The sequence below is a fragment of the Mauremys reevesii genome, linkage group 1 (genome assembly GCF_016161935.1).
Source record: "Mauremys reevesii isolate NIE-2019 linkage group 1, ASM1616193v1, whole genome shotgun sequence".
Taxonomy (NCBI): domain Eukaryota; kingdom Metazoa; phylum Chordata; order Testudines; family Geoemydidae; genus Mauremys; species Mauremys reevesii.
In genome coordinates this window covers 211625653-211643636 of record NC_052623.1, presented here as the reverse complement: position 1 = coordinate 211643636, position 17984 = coordinate 211625653, and the positions used below count along the sequence as shown (strand labels likewise).

The following is a 17984-nucleotide window of genomic DNA, read 5'->3' as shown; positions in this document are numbered from 1 at the left end:
AAGGTGGGTACTGAAAGGGAAGCAGCAGCATATCAAGGCATTGATCGTCATACCTAGCTAAAGTGACCTGAAACAAGGAGGGAAAACTCTGAGCCAGGCCCAGCTGACTAGTGAAATATGACAGTAAATATGTTAGAGAGACAAGCTGGATGAGGTAGTATCTTTTATTGGACCAACTTATGTTGGTGAGAGAGACAGAAGTTGGTCCAATAAAAGATATTATCTTACCCACCTTGTTTCTCTAATATCCTGGGATCAACACGGCTACAACACTGCATACAACAGTGAATATGTTGTCTGTTTCTTGTAAAGATAGCTGTGTTGGGAACTTCCAACAACTTTACTTGTTAAATTACTTTAAAAGTGAGGTACAATGCATTTTGTCAGCAGCAGTTCTGGGCTCCCAGAAGGTTTTTGCTGCAGATGCCTTTGCTAAGAATTAGGGATAATTTGTGGGGAAACGTCAAAGGTGTCCTGCAGAGAGAGATTAAAAACAAAAAAACAAACAAAAAAAACCAACCACCCAGGATTCTTTTCTTGGTTCATTTGATTTGTTGCTAATGCAGATCCATTTTGCCTTGATTCAGTTCTAATCAACCCAATTATTAAATTGTAATACAGTAAGTGGTTGAATTTTCTTTTCAGAGTAAGACAAGCTCAAGCCTGCCCCCTGCTGACATTTTTGTTATTTGCATACTGGGAAGGCAAATATGGGGACTAAGCACTCTAGGTGCTCTTATTCTCCCGAGATCTCCTCAGAACCTAGTTGCTGACCTGTGAGCACAATGGGAGAGGAAAATTCTTCCTGAAAACAAAAAAGGACCTGCTGTTCCCAAAGCCAGTCCCAGATGATGGAAAACCCTATTTCCACAGTGTAAGGATCTGTGTACTGTTGCTTTGAAACAGCAGGAAGCCAGGTAGGAAGGGGATGGGGAAGGTAGGCAGATGCTCTGCATTGAAGAGGAGACAGGGCAATGTTAGGGATAATACTGTTTTCCTTATTATAAAAAAAAATCCATTTTAGTGCTAGAGGAAAACAACTTTCAGGGATTCATTGGTATTGACACAAGAGCTCTCCTGCTTCTTGGACCCACATGGAACATGTAGCTATTGGCAGCTCCAAGGGTGGAAAGAGCCTTCCTCCTTCTGCTGTGTAGAGTGTAGGCATGGCCACCACATGATCCCCCATACAGATCAGGCTGACTCAGTTCTGGAATCTGACTCCTTTTCCTGTAGTCTCAAACCTTACAAAGTCTTCTTCTTAGAGCCCTGTCCGTGCCCATGCATCCCAATCCTAGCCTGTTCCAATTTATTGCATCCCTCTGTGTAAGTGGTTCTCAAGCAGGGGTATGCGTACCGCTGGGGGTACGCAGAGGTCTTCCAGGGGGTACATTAACTCATCTAGATATTTGCCTAGGTTTACAACAGGCTACATAAAAAGCACTAGCAAAGTCAGTACAAACTAAAATTTCATACAGACGCAATGAGAAAGGAAGCAATTTTTCAGTAACAGTGCACTGTGACACTTTGTATTTTGATGTCTGATGTAAGCAAGTAGTTTTAAGTGAGGTGAAACTTGGGGTACGAAAGACAAATCAAACTCCTGAAAGGGGTACAGTAGTCTGGAAAGATTGAGAATCACTGCTTTATTATGTCATACAGTCATATGTTTCCATGCAGGGCATTCATGCAGCTTGGTTTTGGTGTTGAATCTACAAGTTTGTGTATATCATGGTGTGTGTGTATACAGTGATGAGCTGCCAAAATATTAACAACCGGTTCCCTCCTCCTCACCCCACAAGGGGGTCATGCCCCCACCGGGGGGTCATGCCCCATCCAACCCCCCATGTTCCTTGACAGCCCCCCCCCGGGACCCCTGCCCTATCCACCCCCCTTCCCTGTCCCCTGACTGCCCCCTGCCACCCCATCCAACCCCTTCTCTCTGTCCCCTGACTGTCCCTGGAATCCCTACCCCTAACTGCTCCCCACCGCCCCATCCAACCCCTGCTCCTTCCTGACTGCCCCCCCGGGATCCTTGCCCCCGTTCAATCCCCCTGTTCCCTGCCCTCTGACCGCTCCGACACTAATCCACCCCCCCAACTTCCCTGCCCTCTATCCAACACCCCCTCCCTGCTCCCTTACCGTGCTGTCTGGAGGTGGGGGCCGGGCTGGGCTGGGGCTGGGAATGGGACCGGAGCCACCCGGCCGAGGTCGTGGCTGGACCCGGGGGCCGGGCAGGAGCCGTGCTGCCCGGCGAGGTCGTGGCTGGAACCAGGGGCCGGGCAGGAGCCGCATCGCCTGGCCCCTGGGTCCGGCTGTGACTTCGCCCGGCGGCGCGGTGCCTGGAGCCCTCCTGCCACTGGTGCCCCCACTCCCCGGCCCCAGCTCACCTGGTGGAAGCCGCTGCTTCCTTCTCAGCCCTCCCAGGCTTCCCACGTGAACAGCTGATTCGCGGGAAGCTGGGGACGGGGAGGAGAAGCTGGAGGAGCATTCAGAAGAGGAGGCAGAGGCGGAGTGAGGTGCGCTGGGGCTGGGGAAACGGCAGGGAGCTGCTAGAGCTTTTGTTAAATTTAAAAGCCCTTTTGGAACTAGTTGTCCCTCACGGGACAATTGGTTCTAAACGGGCTTCTAAATTTAACAACCGGTTCTCGCGAACCGGTGGGAACCGGCTGCAGCTCACCACTGTGTGTATATGCAGGTCTCAGAGGTGGTGCGTGTGCCTGTGTTCAGGTATGATGTGTCCACACAGCTCAGCTGTGGTGCGTCTACATGTGTTTGTACATACAGTGTGACCACGCACAACTTGGCTGCGAGGCGGGCATTTTGGTGTTTGTGCGCATGGTGTGTACACCTCCCAGTGCACAGGTGTGTGCGCAAGCAACAACCGGAGGAGGAAAAGGTGGAAACTGCCCTGTTGGTGGGTGAGGTACCAAGAGGGCAGTGTCCACTTTAGAACCAAGGGCGTCTGGCTGTCGGCGCTGGACGAAGCACTGAGAGGCGGGACTCGGAGGCGGGGCGGGGGGGAGGGGGCAGGCCGGCAGTCGCCATGTTGGTGGTGGCAATGGTGGGGAGGGGCAGCGCGGAAGACGCCATGTTGGTGGTGGCAATGGTGGGGAGGGGCAGACCGGAAGCCGCCAGGCCGGTGGCTGTGGGGGGAGGGGCAGACCGGAAGCCAGCCCGGGGCCGGGCCACGCCGCGCTCCAGGCGCTGGCAGCGGGGAGCGGGGCCGGATGGTGCCGGTGCTGCCTGGCCTGTTCGTGGGCGGCGCGGCGGCCGGGGCCCTGCAGGCGGCGGGGGTGGTGGCGCTGCTCTCGGTGGAGGCGGAGGAGCCGCCCCCGGTAGCGGGGATCCGGACCCTGCATGTCCCGGCGCGGGACGAGCCCGGCACCGACCTGCTGAGCCACCTCGACTCCTGCGCCGCCTTCCTCAGCGCGGCCCGGGCCGGGGGCGGCGCCGCCCTGGTGCGATGGTGAGGCCGGGGCCGGGCTCCTGGGCTGTGCGGCCGCAGGCTGAGCTGTTGGTGCCGGGCTGGTCCGAGGCCCCTGTGCCTCAGGGCAGGCAGCGCCCTAGTCCTGTGTCTGGGGAGACGTGCGGAGGTGCTGGCACTGGGGGCGGGGAGCTGCATCCTCTGGCTGGAAGTGGGTCTCATCATATGCAGGGTTTACAGTTTGCTTCAATGGCTGTCAGCTCCCCCCCTGTGCAAATTGTGCCAGCGCCCTCGGAGAAGTGAGTGGTGCTCGGACCCTTCCTCTCTCTCCACACACACACACCCCCTCCAGTGACCTCAGCCTCAGGGACAAGCAATCCCGTTGCCAGAAGCAGAGCAAAAAAGATTAATTTCCCCAGAAACAGATCAGTAAAAATGGAAGTGAGGCTTGAAGTGAATTTAATTCCCCTAGTGTATTTTCCCCCGTTTTGTTCTTGATCTTATTCTAAAGAGTTCTTTGTCTTTCAGCCATGCTGGAGTCAGTCGAAGTGTTGCTGTAGTGACGGCGTATTTAATGAAAACCAACAATCTCACCTTCGAAGAGGCTTATGCCACTATCAAAGCCATCAAATCAGATGCCAAGTGAGTTCTTTGCCCTGTTAAGAGTCCTTTCTGTCCCTGTGCGAACTAATATGTACGTTCGCCATATCCTAGGAAATGTGCCTCTGATTTTCACTATTGTTCCAGAATGAACGAAGGCTTTGAGTGCCAGCTGAAACTCTATGAAGCAATGGGCTGTAAAGTTGATGTGAGCAGTGCCATTTACAAACAGTATCGCTTGCAAAGAGTTACAGAGAAATATCCTGGTGAGTGAAGATAATATCTGAGGTGCTGTGTGTTCAGGGGAGCTAGAGCCATAGTAGCTAAGGGTTATTGAACTTGCAGAAGGACGGTATATTATATTTCTTCTAGGGTAGATACCTGTTCCAGGACTGAAATATTAGCACTATCTGAATCAGCCTTTCAGTTACACACTGCTGGCTCTAATCTAGCTTGGTTTGGCAAATCTAGTGATTTATACCAGTGCAGCTGAGAGCAGATAGTGCTCAAATATGGTGATTTGTGCATGTAAAAACCTCGATAGTCTGAAAACTTTGCATGTTGTGTGTATAAAGTTTTGTGCACTGAGAGCCATCTGTACATCGGGACAAGATCAAGACATGCTATCTGTAGATACAAAGCTACTTGTAATTAGCACAGTGGAACTCCCCTTTTTAGGCACTAAGTGGTGAGGCTCATCTCTTAGGAACTTCCTGGGGAAGGGGAAGGTAGGAAGTGCGAAGACTGGGGTAAAGGCATAGTGCTTTAATTATAAATAGGTCATTAAGTTTGAGTCCAGTTCACAGATTTGTATCACTCACTCTCTGCAGAGCTGCAAGACTTGCCACAAGAAGTCTTTGCAGTTGACCCAACCAGCATTTGTCAAACTCTGAACAGTGAAGTTCTCTACAGGTGTAGAAAATGCAGGTATGGAGCCTTTCATTTCTCACAAAGTGTTTGTTGTAAGGAAAATAGCCTTTGTAGCTTATTGGGTTTGTCTCTTTCAGAACAGGAATAAATCTTTGAAAAACTTTGAATCAAAAGTACGCATGATACTTTCCTTTGCCTAATCTTTGTTTTGTGATCATGAAGAATAAAATGTCTCTCAGCCCCAGAGTTTCTAAGGGACTTAAGAGCCTAAGTGTACGTCTTCTGTAAGTAGGTGCAACTCCACTTAAGTTGCGTCTGCTTACAACAAAACTAAAACCGAGTTTACTAAGTTGAAACTGTTCAAAATCTGATCTCCTTCTTCCCCTCCCCAAGAAGCCTCTTAACTCCGTAGGTCAGTTGTCTGGTCTTGTTTCGGCCTCTTTTTCTTAATAATTGGAAATAAGAGAGATTCCTATTTTCTAGCTGTACAATTCCCAGACACATGTACCTAGATGATCTCATGTTTCATTAGCTAGGAGTTTGCTAAAAGTACACCTCTACCCTGATATAACACAGGTTCACATACAAGGCGGTAAAGCTCTGACTCGCTGCTCTGAGCAGCGTGTTAAGGGTGCCGGGCTGGGGCTGAGGGGTTGGATAAGGGGCAGAGGGTCTTGGGGGTGGTCAGGGGCTCCCCCCGCAGGGTCTAGGAGGCAGGAACTGTGGGAGGGGGCAGTTTTGGGGGCCCCGCAGTCCCAGAGTGGCCTGGGGGATTAGTGGGGAGCCGGGAGCAGCCCGCTCCACTTCCCTTGCCCTGTCCCCAGCCGTGTCGCTTGGAGAAGGGAGCTTGGGGGAAGGGAGTGGGCTGGGGCTGCATCGCTCCGCTTCCCGACACCGGTGAGTGCGGAAGGTGTCCTTTCCCCAGCCTCTCCGCACTCATTGGCAGTGGGAAGCGGAGCAGCCCACTTCACTCTGCCAGCTCCCAGCTGCGGCGTTCCGCTTCCCGCCACAGGTTAGTGCAGGACTTTTCCCCAATCTCCCTCCCCCCAAGTAACATGGCTGGGGCCGGGGCAAGGAAAGTGGAGCGGGCTGGGGCTGCGTTGCTCTGCTTTCCGCCGCAGGTGAGTGTGGGGGGTGTCCTTTCCCCAACCTCCCTGCACTCACCAGGGGAAGCGGAGTGCCGTAGCTGGGAGGTGGCGGAGTGGAGCGGGCTGGGGCCACGTTGCTCCGCTTCCTGCCGCTGCCAGTGAGTGCCTGTCAGGGGGCGGGGTGTGTGGATAGGGGTTGGAGCAGTCAGGGAGCAGGGGAGTTGGGTAGGGGGTGGGATCCTGGGGATAATTAGGGACAGGGTTCTCTGGAGGGCGCGGTCAGGGAACAATGAACGGGGGGGCCAAAGCAAGTTCGATATAACGCGGTCTCACCTATAACATGGTGAGATTTTTTGTCTTCCGAGGACCGCGTTATATCGGGGTAGAGGTGTAACTACATAAGAAACAAAGTGTAACTGTGGGAAAGAGGCCTAGGGCTGCAGGCATGATGGGATTTGCTGAGGTCGGGAGGGGGCCTAAAAAGGGACAGCCTTCATTCACCTCGTCAAATGAAAAAAGAAAACGTCCACTGTATAACCCCATCCATTTGCTGCTGCTACTATTGCCTTGTACTTCACTGTTGTCCAGTCAGTTTTTTCAGCCTTTTTCTTTCTCTCTTTTGTTCTGGAGAATAGACGTTCCCTATTTCGTAGTTCGAGCATTTTATCCCATGCTGAAGGAAGTGGACCAGCAGCCTTTGCTCACAAGAGGATTACAGATCCTGCTCAGCTTCGTAACGACAGTCAAGTTAAATGTACCTCTTATTTCATTGAGCCTGTACAGTGGATGGAGCCAGTATTGTTAGGAGTGATGGAAGGACAGGTGAGGGGAGCAAGCACTTCACATTGTTTATCTATGAAACTCCCTTAAGAGACGTTCTCACTTTTTTTTTTTTTAATGATTCTGTGCATCTGACCAAACTCCTTAAATCTCCTGGTTTTACTGCTTGTGCAACATTGCTGTTAAGCTACAGTCCTTTGTCTCCACCACCTCTGAAGCTCATTAATCTGTAAATGATACCCAGAGTGGGATTCTGCTTCAGGTATCCTCCATGACAATAGATTAGTAAGGCCTGGGACACCTTTTAATAGCGCTGTTGAGTAATATTGTGATTATGCAGCAGAGATGTTTTTAGAGAAACCTTGCAGAATTTCACTTACCCTGTTAGAGACTGTGTGTGTGGTGTTGCTGAACAAGCATATCTAGGTTTTTTCCGTTATCACCAACATTAAGGACAGGTAAGAAGATTTGATGCCTGGACTGGAGGATCTTCATGACAATACTGTAAAGCTGAGTTAAACTGTATGTTTGCTGCTTTCTCAGCTCCACTTCTGCCAGAAGACTCTTCCCAGCTCTCTTCTGCCCTCCCAAAAATCCGAACTTCACCCTGTGCGCAGTTCTGCAGCCTCTTTCTTCCCACATTCCGGAAAAACATGATCACTTTACTCTACATTTGTTGAAAATGGCTTCCAGAGAAACTTGAAAACAGGTGCTGTTTTCATCGCTCTAACAGCAGCATACGGTACGGCACACTGGCTTGCTTGTGAAGGTATCACAGGTCCTGCTACCTTGGGTCACAGGTGTCATTGAACTATTCCTCTGCGATAGTCAGTTAAGAGTCCATATGAGGGAGAAGATGGGTGGTTGGAGACGATGGAGCAATGGGTTACCCCACGGCTCTGTGCTTTCTCCAACCCTGTTCAACCTTTACATCAGTGACCTGCCAACAGTGGAGTCACGAAAGTTCATTTATGCAGACAACATCTGTGGCGGTACCCAGGCCCGGACGTTTCATGAGCTTGATGCCACCTTAAACCGGGACAAGATAAAGTTAGCTGACTACTGTAAGACTTTGCTGCTTCTGTAAGACTTGATGCCTCCAGCCAAGCGTCATAAAAACAGTCTCCAGTTTGTTCCATCTTCATCACGCCAGCGCAACACAAGAAAATGGTCAGAAGGCGAAGCATGAAGTAGAACTGATCTAGCTAGGTGTGACCTTAGACCGCACACTGAGTTACCATGCCCACTTGAAGAAGACAGCAGCTAAAGTTAAGATGCGCAACACTCTTAGCAAACTGGCAGGTTCGTCATGGGGTGCTCGTGCTCCAACTTTGCAGACAACAGCTCTTGCCACCTTGTATTCAGTGGCAAAATACTGCGCACCAGTTTGGAGTCGATCGTCACACACCAAACTGGCAGAGACGCAGTTACATGCTGCCATGAGTATCATCATCTGCACCCTGCGTCCGACTCCACTCCCAGGGCTCCCAGTTCTGAGCAATATTGCTCCTCCTCATATCAGATGAGAGGTTGCCACTGGCAAGTTACTGGAGAAAGTACGCGCCAGCTCAAGCCTGCTGCTGCACCATGACCTTTTTAAACCACCAGCTGCACGTTTGCCATCACATCGCCCATTATGGTCTCATCCGCCACGCCAGGATGTGGTACTGAAGTGGCTAGATTTCAGTAGTTTTGTTGGACTTGTGAAGGATTATCCTCTAATCTGAGAAGGGACTTGTATGGATTTGATTACAGTCCAGAAGTACCTACATGGGAACAAATATTTAATAGTGGGCTCTTTGGTCTAGCAGAGAAAGTTATAACATGATCCACTGTCTGGAAGTTGAAGCTAGACAAATTCAGACTAGAAATAAGATGTAAATATTTAACAGTGAGGGTAATTAATCATTGGAACAATTTACCAAGGATCATGGTGGGGTCTCCATCCCTGATAATTTTAAATAAATATTGGATGTTTTCCTTAACAATATGATCTATTAATTATTTTGGGGAAGTTCTGTGGCCTATGTTATACAGGAGGCTAGACTAGATGATCACAGTGGTCTCTTCTAGCCTTGGAATCTGTGAAACTATTGATGTGGCCCCAGGCTCTGTAGCTGCTTCCTAGGAGTTCTGGTCCTGAAATCTGAGAAGTGAATTGTTTGAAAGAGCCTTATATATGGTTGCTTGTGTTTATTGCAGCTTCTGTGCCCCAAATGCACTTCGAAGTTGGGCTCCTTCAGTTGGCGTGGTGAACAGTGTTCGTGTGGCCGCTGGGTGACTCCTGCCTTCCAGATTCACAAGAGTCGGGTGGATGAAATGAAAGCGCTGCCAGTTTGTGGATTCCAAACTCCCAAAACGTGAATGCTGGTGTTTGCTGGCTTTAGTGACTCCCCTGAGGTTCTCTGAGAACTGTTGCCTGTTATAGTGTATCGCTGTGGTCAGCAGTCACCTCCTTCTGTTAGCATGAGGGTAGTTTGGCACTGCTGGAACATACAGTTGTAGCACAAGCTTCTAGTGTTTATAAACACATGCATCTGTGCAAGAGAGTTAAAGATGGGCTGGATGACTCTCCTTGGGGCTTCTTGTATTTCATAGATTTGAGGAGCCATATGAATTAATGGAAAAAATCCACTGACATCTTTTTAAAAAAACATTGGTGAAATATTGCTGACTGGAGAGCCTGCAAGTGTGAAGTGCTAATAAACTCCATCTAGTCATGCCTATGGTCTTGCAAAATATTTGGCAAGGTGTTGGAACACATTTGACACTGGTAAATACAGAGCAAGAAAGGCAAATTTTGAAACCAGAGTGGTGGTGTGAAGGCTCTTTAGTTTAGAAGGACGATTGCATGTGGCTTTTGCTTGTGGGCTATCATTTCATAGTAGCATTTCTGTAAGACCAGTTCCCAAGGTCCTATGTGAAGGTAGATGTTTATGAAGCATTCTGAAAAGGGAATGCATGCTGTATGATATGGGCTTATGGCCAGAACACAGCATTGGGGATGTGGAATTCTGTTCCACTCTCTTCTGTAAACTGTGTGTGCGGCTGTGGCAAGCTACTTCTCCTCTGCCCCAATCTCTCCAGTTTCCTCAGTTGGAAAAGGGAGGTGATCATTTTTTGTAAATCACTTGAAATCTTTGGATAGAAGGTGCTGTATATGTACTGTTCAGTCGTAGTGATGGTCGGTCTCTTCTGAGGTTGGTTCTTCAACTTTTGTTTAATTTAGATCAAAAAACTGTTTCAAGTGAAGTTAGTAAATGGATGTTGAGACAATTTTCGATGAATGCCACTTTGCAACAGGAAACTAAACAAGTCACTGAACAATTTTTCACAGACCTCATAGGTAGCAGGGGGAGAGCAGTACCAGGTTTACAATGGTTCTGGTGGTGCTAGGCCCACACTTGGAAGGGCCCCACAAAGGGTTGCCACAGCTGAGCAATGTGAAGAGACAGCAACTTCCCAGTGCCAGCTGAAACGCTCAGCATCCTGAGGAGCGCAGTGCGCATGTGCAAAAGGGACTGGGTGTTGCAGGGTGTGCTGGGAGTTGTAGTTTGCACACCGCTGTGTTCCGCTGGGGCCCTGGGACCTGTGCTGGCAGCTGCACTACTAGTTCCAGAATGCCCTGTGCCATGCTACCAGCCACCCCAGCTGAAGTGGTTGGAGCGGATCAAAAAGAAACCCCAAGCAAGGAAATGGTCTGGTGCAGGGACTGGGTTTCTGGAGCTAATCCCGCTGCATTCCCTTCCCTCCCTCCCTCTTGGAGCTCCTGGCTCCCCTCCACCCCTGAGTCTCACTCTCCTGGAGCGGTGGGGAACTGGGGGCAGCCCCCCAGTGAACATGATGCCCGGGGGCTCCTAGGCACTGTCTCGACCCTGCACTTCGGGGTGGGGGATGGTTGTCTGTGGTGCCTGGGAGCAGGGGGTGCGGTGACTGGCTGTCACGCCCCCTGCCAATGGGAATGCTCAGAAACTGCCCCCCTGCACTCTGGGGAGGGGAGAGGGTGCAGCCTTGTTTTGGGTGGAAGGGGCAGTTGTGGGGTGCAGTGGGGGAGCTGGCAGTGACTCAGTGTGGGGGGTGTAGGAGAAGCAGGGTGTTAAGGTGGGGTTGGTGTGACGGGGCAGAGGGAGGGAGGGGAGAGTCTGGGTGCAAGGTGGGGTTTGGCTCAGTGTGTGGGGGGTAGTAGAAGAGGGAGGTGACAGCCCTGGGGTGAAAGTGTGTGTAGGGGTGAACAGTAGCAGGGAGATTGAGGAGAGCCTTTGTTAGGAGGTTAGTTGTGTGGGATGAGGACAGTAGGAGGGATGCGGGGAGAGCTGGAGGTTGGATTGTGGTAGCCTTTGTGGTAAAGTGTATATTTTCTCTCAGTGGCCCTTTCTCCCTGCAAAAGATGGGCACCAGCAATTTTCCTCCCCACACTCCACCCCAAAGTTTTGTAAACATTATCGTACCAAAGTAGAAAATGCAGCTTCCAAAAAATGTATTTACAAAACACAGCTTTGGGGTGGAGGAGGTGGTGATGGGGAGATGCAAGTGCGACACCACTGACTGTTACATCCAGGCTTAATATGGCTCATACATGTGCTAATTAAGCACTTGTGTTCAGGCCCCAAGCAGGCCCTGAGTGTTTAAAGAAAAAAGACAAAACTAACTAACAACCTCCTACCACACAAACCAAATTCAATAGTATTCTGGGTACATTGATGTTAGCCCAGTTTGTTCTCTATGGGCTGAGTGGGGGTCTCAGTGTGGCTTCAAATATCGTATTTTGTTTTTGAATAAATGTTTTCATCCCCATCTTGGCAATACTACATTTACTATGGCATCAATGGTGCTGTCACGCCGGGCCCACACTTGAAAGGGGCCCATCACAACCACATGGGGACCCACAAATATGTTTGGCGCAGGGCCCACAAAAAGTTAATCCGGCCCTTGGGGAGAGTCTCAGTTGTCTTCCTCCCTGTAATGCTTCAGTCTCTGAGAGAGAGGCAGGATAATCTAACAGAGCTTTACCATCTCTACTTTCCAATTCTATGACTTCTGCACTGTACTGAGAATAAAGTTTACCGTGGGCTACTACTAAAGGAGATGAGTCCTTATAACACATGACTCTGCTGAAAGACAACTTCTCTTGCTTTTTTGAGGATGAAGGGCCAGATCCACAAAGGAACTTAATGCCTATCTTTTAGGCACCTAGAAAGTCACTGGAACAATGTTGGGATCCACAAAGCCAGAATTAGGTGCCTAGGCAATGAATGGGGAGAGATGGATTTCTGCAAATATCATGCTGGCTTTTGTGGATTCTAGGTGGGGAGCTACCTAAACTGGTCAACAGGGGATGCTGAGGAGAGGGGTGTGTCTAAGGCCTGCCCCACTCCTCTCATGGAGTTAGTTACCCATCTCTGCTTGTGATCTATAGCTGGGACCCCTTCTGGTGTCAGGTGGACTAGGCACCTGGAGGGTATGAAATTAAAGAATATGGGTTAGCTTAAATTTGATTGAGGTGTGTGTATATATATATGTATGTGTGTGTGTGTGTATATATATATATCTATATATATATATAGATAGATAGATAGATATATAGGGGTGTGTGTGTATATATGTGTGTGTGTGTGTGTATATATATATATATACACTCTGACTACCAAGTAGAAGGAAAGGCCTTGAAAATAAATGAGTTACGGTCAGAAGGAATAAAGTAGGGAGGAAGTCTGGTTCGAAGAATGAGATAATGGAATATTTCTAAAAAGACGACCTATGATCAACAAGAGTGATTGCAGATGGTTTTAAATAAGACAAAAATGTTTTAAAATAAGCCAGCATGGCCCTTTCCATCCCACATACCAGTGTTAAAGCCTATATGAACCCAGGTGCAAAGGAAAAACTGTTGGCCAGCAAAAAGGTGGGGAGGAATGAGGGAGGAAAGGCCTTAGAAAGAAAGGAGGTTGCAAATCTTATCTGAATTAAGACTAGAAGTTGGTCTGAAATAGGTTTTAACTGAAGTCAGTAATTCACAGTGACAGCACTTGTTTGTTAAAGGGTATAAAAAGTAATAGTTAGTGCTTTGCTAATACCTGCCTGACCATGTTGAAGCTGCCCAATATGGGTCTAAGCACTCCTGGGTTGCGTTTTTGTAAGTACCTTGATCAAATGCTTATGTTTGTTAGTGTTTGGATGTATTAAATTGCTGCTATTTTGGCTTTTTAGGCATGTTCAGAGAAATGGTATAAAATACCATTAGGCCTTTAGACTTAAAAGACTTTATGGTTACATTAGCATCTTGGTTGTACCCTGCATAATCATTCCAACACTCCCTTAACTTTTTGCTAGTGGTTAATGCACTCATGTGGGAGACCCAGGTTCACTTCCCCTATCTGCCTGATGGTGGAAAAAGGTGGGAGACCCCCTGTTCAAATCCTCTCTGGGGGCTATGGGATAACTACTGGCCTATGGGATATTTTGTTGTGGGTCTCCCTTAATCTCTCCCCTTGAAACTGTTCCACTGTAGAACATCAAGCCAGAGGAGCATGAGAATTGCTCTACAGCAGTGCTGCTCAAACTTTTCAATTGTGTTCCCCCTTACCCAGTTGCACAGCCCCTGGGAGCCAGGGTGGGAGAGAGGGAGCTGTACTCTGGGGGTGGGGGGATGAATGGGGGAGACAGGGGAGGGGCAATTGCACTTGAGGCAGGAGGTGGGAGCTGCTGATACCTCTCTTGCTGGAGCCATTCCTGAGTGCTCCCCCAGCTGCCAGCAGCAGCTGCTGCTCTTCCCACCTACTGGTGGCAGAGGCCAGTTACTGCAGATAACTGGACTTTTAGTGGCTGGGACTGGGGCAGAGTGTGACTGGGAGGTGCTCCCTCCCTGCCCTCTGGGGGGCAGGCCTAGGCCTGCTGTGTCCCATCCCCCCTGACATACCTCTGTGCCCCCTGATGGGACATGTCCCACAATTAGGGGACCACAGCTCTACAGCCTGGTTAGGGCACCCCTATGGGAGATTGGGAGACCCAGGCTCCCCTCCCCCTGCTCCAATGACTATTTAAAGGTCTGTCATTCTTCATAAGTTTCCCTTTCAGTAGCTATTGGTACAAGGCTGTCAAATATAAATTGCCATCTTTCAATATCCACCATCACCCACGGTTCAATGGGAGGGAGCCCATATCATAGAATAGCAAGGTTGGAAGGGACCTCAGGAGGCCATCTAGTCCAACCCCCTGCTCAAAGCAGGACCAATCCCCAGACAGATCTTTGCCCCAGATCCCTAAATGGCCCCCTCAAGGATTGAACTCACAACCCTGGGTTTAGCAGGCCAATGCTCAAACCACTGAGCTCTCCCTCTCCCCATATCTGCCCTCACTTTTAAGATCTTCTCAAAATGGCCATATAAAGGCTGTCCTTAGCAGAGGGCCACTGCCTTTGCCTGTACTGTGAGTGATGCCAAGCTGCCCTTTGGGAAGATGGCCCTGTGTTGTCAGGATGGAGAGAGGAACAGGTGGATGGTGGTAGGACCATCTTTGTGAAGGGTAGCTAGTGGCCTCTTGGAGACTGCACTGAGCACAACAAAGTCCTGGTCTCAGATCCTGCACTAATACAAACTGGAGGTGGCTGCCATTTTTGAAGGATCAGTTTTTTGGGGGATGTCATTTCAGTGTCTGAAGGAAAAATAATCCTATTTTTCAAAAATTCATTGCTCCAGATCTACAAGATTCATCTACCCCTTTGTAGAGATGCAGGATAAGTCAAATAATTTCTTAAAGGATCCATTATAAACAAATGTTTACTCCCATAACTAACTACTGGCTTTACATGTAAATTCTCAAACTGTTCAGTTATAGGTATGGTATTCTTCAGCTATGCTGAATCTCCCTGCCTTAAGTGCAAAGCTTATTAATATAGAGCCCCAACAACTGCCTCCATAGTATGGGGGTTGGAAAAGGTGAGAAGGGATGGGCTGTCAAGCTCCTGTTGCAGAAGTAGAGGCCAGTTTGTTTTGCGTGAACCCAGCACATTTTACTGTTTAAGAAGGGATCAGTTGTCCAAATAAGACGGGTCTACTGATCAACCTGCATGGATTATATTAATCTATTTCATAGCTATCAAAACAAAGGCAGAAAGGTACATGATGTGACTAATAGCACAGGGAACAGCCTCTTAACCTGGGACTGTGGTTTTCAGATGCTAAAAGGCCAACTCTGGTGGCCGTAAAGGCCACTAGTTATGTCTTACCTTTAGGAAAATACAGAGACAACCTTTCACCTGTAGCCATTGGATTTGCACTGATTCACTTTTCTAAGGGAAAGGGCTAGATGGTTAGGAAGAAGTTCAACTAGATCTGCCAAGGCAGTTTTAGGAGGGAGGTCCTCATCCCTTTCTGGGGGAGCTGGATGGAGCAGCAGTAAGTAGCCATTTGCACTACAGACATGCTTGAGATTGTGAATTGAAGAGAAGAAAGACTGACAGTTGGGTTCTTTTGTAAGTATTAGCTGAAACTAACTTGAAATTTCAAACATTGATCTGCTAGGGCAAGCCTCAAACAATTCCAGAATAAAGCTTTTCACTTCCTGGTTTTAAATGTTATAAATTTAAATAATGGATTTTTTTAGTATCATAAATGCCGTTACAGAAGATTCAAAGTGTTTCTAGAACACTAGGTCTTTCTTGCTCTTACAGCAATAGGTGATACCAGATTAGAATCGTCTTGTCCAGTTTTACATTTATTTTCTTGCAACAGGCTGCTTTTCCTTTCTGAAAGACAGCTTTAAAACCTAAAGTGATTCTGAAAGCACTAGTGTGAGGGGGTAGTAGTATACAGTTTGCTCAGACTTTATTTGTAGTATGCTCTAACTTCCTAGAAGTTGTTTTGATTTTGGAGGGCGGATCTATAGACCATGAATAGGAAGAGCCCACAACTACTTTAAATCCACTTTATTCTCATTGACTTGAACAGTTTTGCACAACTTTCAGCAACATCCATTATGAAATATGAGGAAGAGCAGGTGTTGATTTGTTTTTTTACCCATCCTTTCATTCCTTCCATTCCTTCCACATGTGTGGAGGAAAAATTTGTAGCAACACAGTGAAACATCAGAATTTCAACACTGAAAACAGACAAGACAAAACAAAAATATATATATATGCAACTTTGAACTGGTCACACTTTAGGGCCAGGTACAGCACAATAAATATTACAACTGCATTATCTTAGACATGTTGTAAAGTTTATAACATCCTCTATTAATTTAGAGAAATAGAACATCTGTCCTCTAGCATGGAATGTTACAAACACAGTACACTTGTGATAGGTATGAACAATGAGGATTCTGGTAAGGGCTTGTATAGCGACTACTCATTTATACATGACCATGCTTAATAGGCAGCATACACTGAAATTAAATGAACTGTAAAACTGTCAGCCATTCACCACCAGAGCACTAGGTTGAATACCTTTAATTTGTTTATTTTGAGAGATCAAAGAGGTTAATATTTGAAGAGCCTTTTAAAGTGTCAGCTGGGCTCCATGCCAAACTGTGAGTTGGCATAACACAGGAAGCAGCAGAAGTTGGTCCATTGCTGTTCAAACTTGAATGACAGCTGAAAGGCATTAGCTGGAATAAGTCTGGGATTAATGTTGTGTGCCCCCCCGCAAAAAAAAAAAAGTTTAATTCCTCCTGAAATACAAGATCAAAAAGGTTGCCAACTCCCTTATTAATTTCTCCCATTGTGAAGCAATATGGTAAGTTCTAGCTCTAGCAGGTTAATGACAAAAAGCTGCTCTGTATTTAGTCCTCATCACATATCGGCTCTGCCATTATTAAACAATGGCAAGAAGCAGTAGCTCTGAATGCTTTGAAGACACAAAACACCTCCAGAGTGCAGTGCAAAAAAGAAAGTCACAGCTCCTCTTGGGATCACAATGAACCTTCCAACAAGAAAGTTTAGTACTGAACATTCCCTCTAAAAAGGACCGTGCATACCACAACTGGACAAACAAATCAAATTCAGGTATCTTAAGGGAAAGTTTTGGAAGCATGTGGTGTGACCTCAACATTGTACTAGGAAGGCAAATGTTATGGCATGCAGCGTGCTACTGAGGCAGGATAGGATTCCTGCTCTGTACAAATGGGATCACCACAGCTTGTCCTGTAGTACAAAGTAGCTGAAGCAGCGGAGTGTCATGCCATTTTCTGTTGGAAGTGGGAAGCAAGGGGATAAAATTCTTGCTGATAGTTGAGCAGCTATGGCTTTGATTTTTAATTAAAGTGTAGTCCAACAGTCCTATTTAAATATTAGGTAGGAAAATAAATGCTACTTCTCAAATTCAGACTGACGGCTGCTTTCACATTTCTCCTCTTAGTTAACACCTTGCAGAGTTCCACAACTACTGTGTTGTAATACACTTGCTTTAATACAGGCTCAACTGGAGGTTTAGAAGGGGAACTGTACCAAAGAAGACACTATATATTGGTAGTAGCAGCTCATTATTGGAAAAATTGAATAAATCCTATTTCAAAGCAGGGGAAATGCCCATTCTTTGCATGATAGTCACTAGCTAAAAGCTAGGCCTGTATGCCCTTAACATCACCACCTCAGAATGTACCATATCACTGCACTAAGAGTCTCACCTCCTCTGCCACTACAATTTATTTGGTTTACTTCCCCCAAGAAGCAAAAGCCGGGCTGTTAAGAGATCATATCTATTTGGGAGTGGGGGGAGGGGAGAATCCCCCTCCCTACAAGTTTACAATTGCAGTTCCTCACTTTCTCTCAGGCCCATTCACACTTACTCCACCCACCATTTCAGACACACAGGCCAAACAAACTAAGGGGAATGTTTTATAAAGACCTACTGAGTATGAACTAGGACATGTAGGACTGTTATAAACTCAGGTTCTCTCATTTCAGTCTTGCACAGTAGGGAAGCAGAGGGGCTGAGATGAGAAATTTAAACTGAAGGGGATCATTGGAATGGGGGTAAAGCCTAGTCTTCCAGGCTACGGAATGCATTCTGCATGTCCTCGAAGAGCTGAGCATAATCTGCCTTGATATTCGCCTCGCCATCTTTCACTGGGTCCTGAAAACACAGCAAGTGAAAAAGTTAGTCTTGAAAACATCTGCTCCCTCATACAGTCTGACAATCCTTTACCACTGGCTTAACTCCCTCCTGACCTCTGGGCTTATATCTGCTCACTACGCTCTGGAGAACACGGATGTTTATAGCCTC

The 17984-nt window shown here is 47.7% G+C and overlaps 2 protein-coding genes across 2 annotated transcripts in view; one reads left to right on the top strand and one right to left on the bottom strand.

Moving 5' to 3' along the window:
• Positions 1–3188: 3188 nt before the first annotated feature.
• DUSP12 (dual specificity phosphatase 12) lies at positions 3189–12971 on the top strand. The gene is made up of 6 exons (XM_039519353.1): positions 3189–3469; positions 3956–4069; positions 4175–4293; positions 4858–4954; positions 6621–6807; positions 8968–12971. The coding sequence occupies exons 1-6, from the start codon at positions 3231–3233 to the stop codon at positions 9127–9129; spliced, it is 918 nt and encodes a 305-aa protein (XP_039375287.1). The 5' UTR covers positions 3189–3230; the 3' UTR covers positions 9130–12971.
• Positions 12972–15673: 2702 nt separating this feature from the next.
• Positions 15674–17984, bottom strand: part of ATP6V1A (ATPase H+ transporting V1 subunit A) — a 40350-nt gene continuing 38039 nt past the window's right edge. Inside the window, exon 15 of the mRNA XM_039529212.1 lies at positions 15674–17834. Within this exon, the coding sequence (XP_039385146.1) occupies positions 17742–17834 (93 nt within the window). The 3' untranslated portion in view covers positions 15674–17741. The remainder of the gene's footprint in view (positions 17835–17984) is intronic.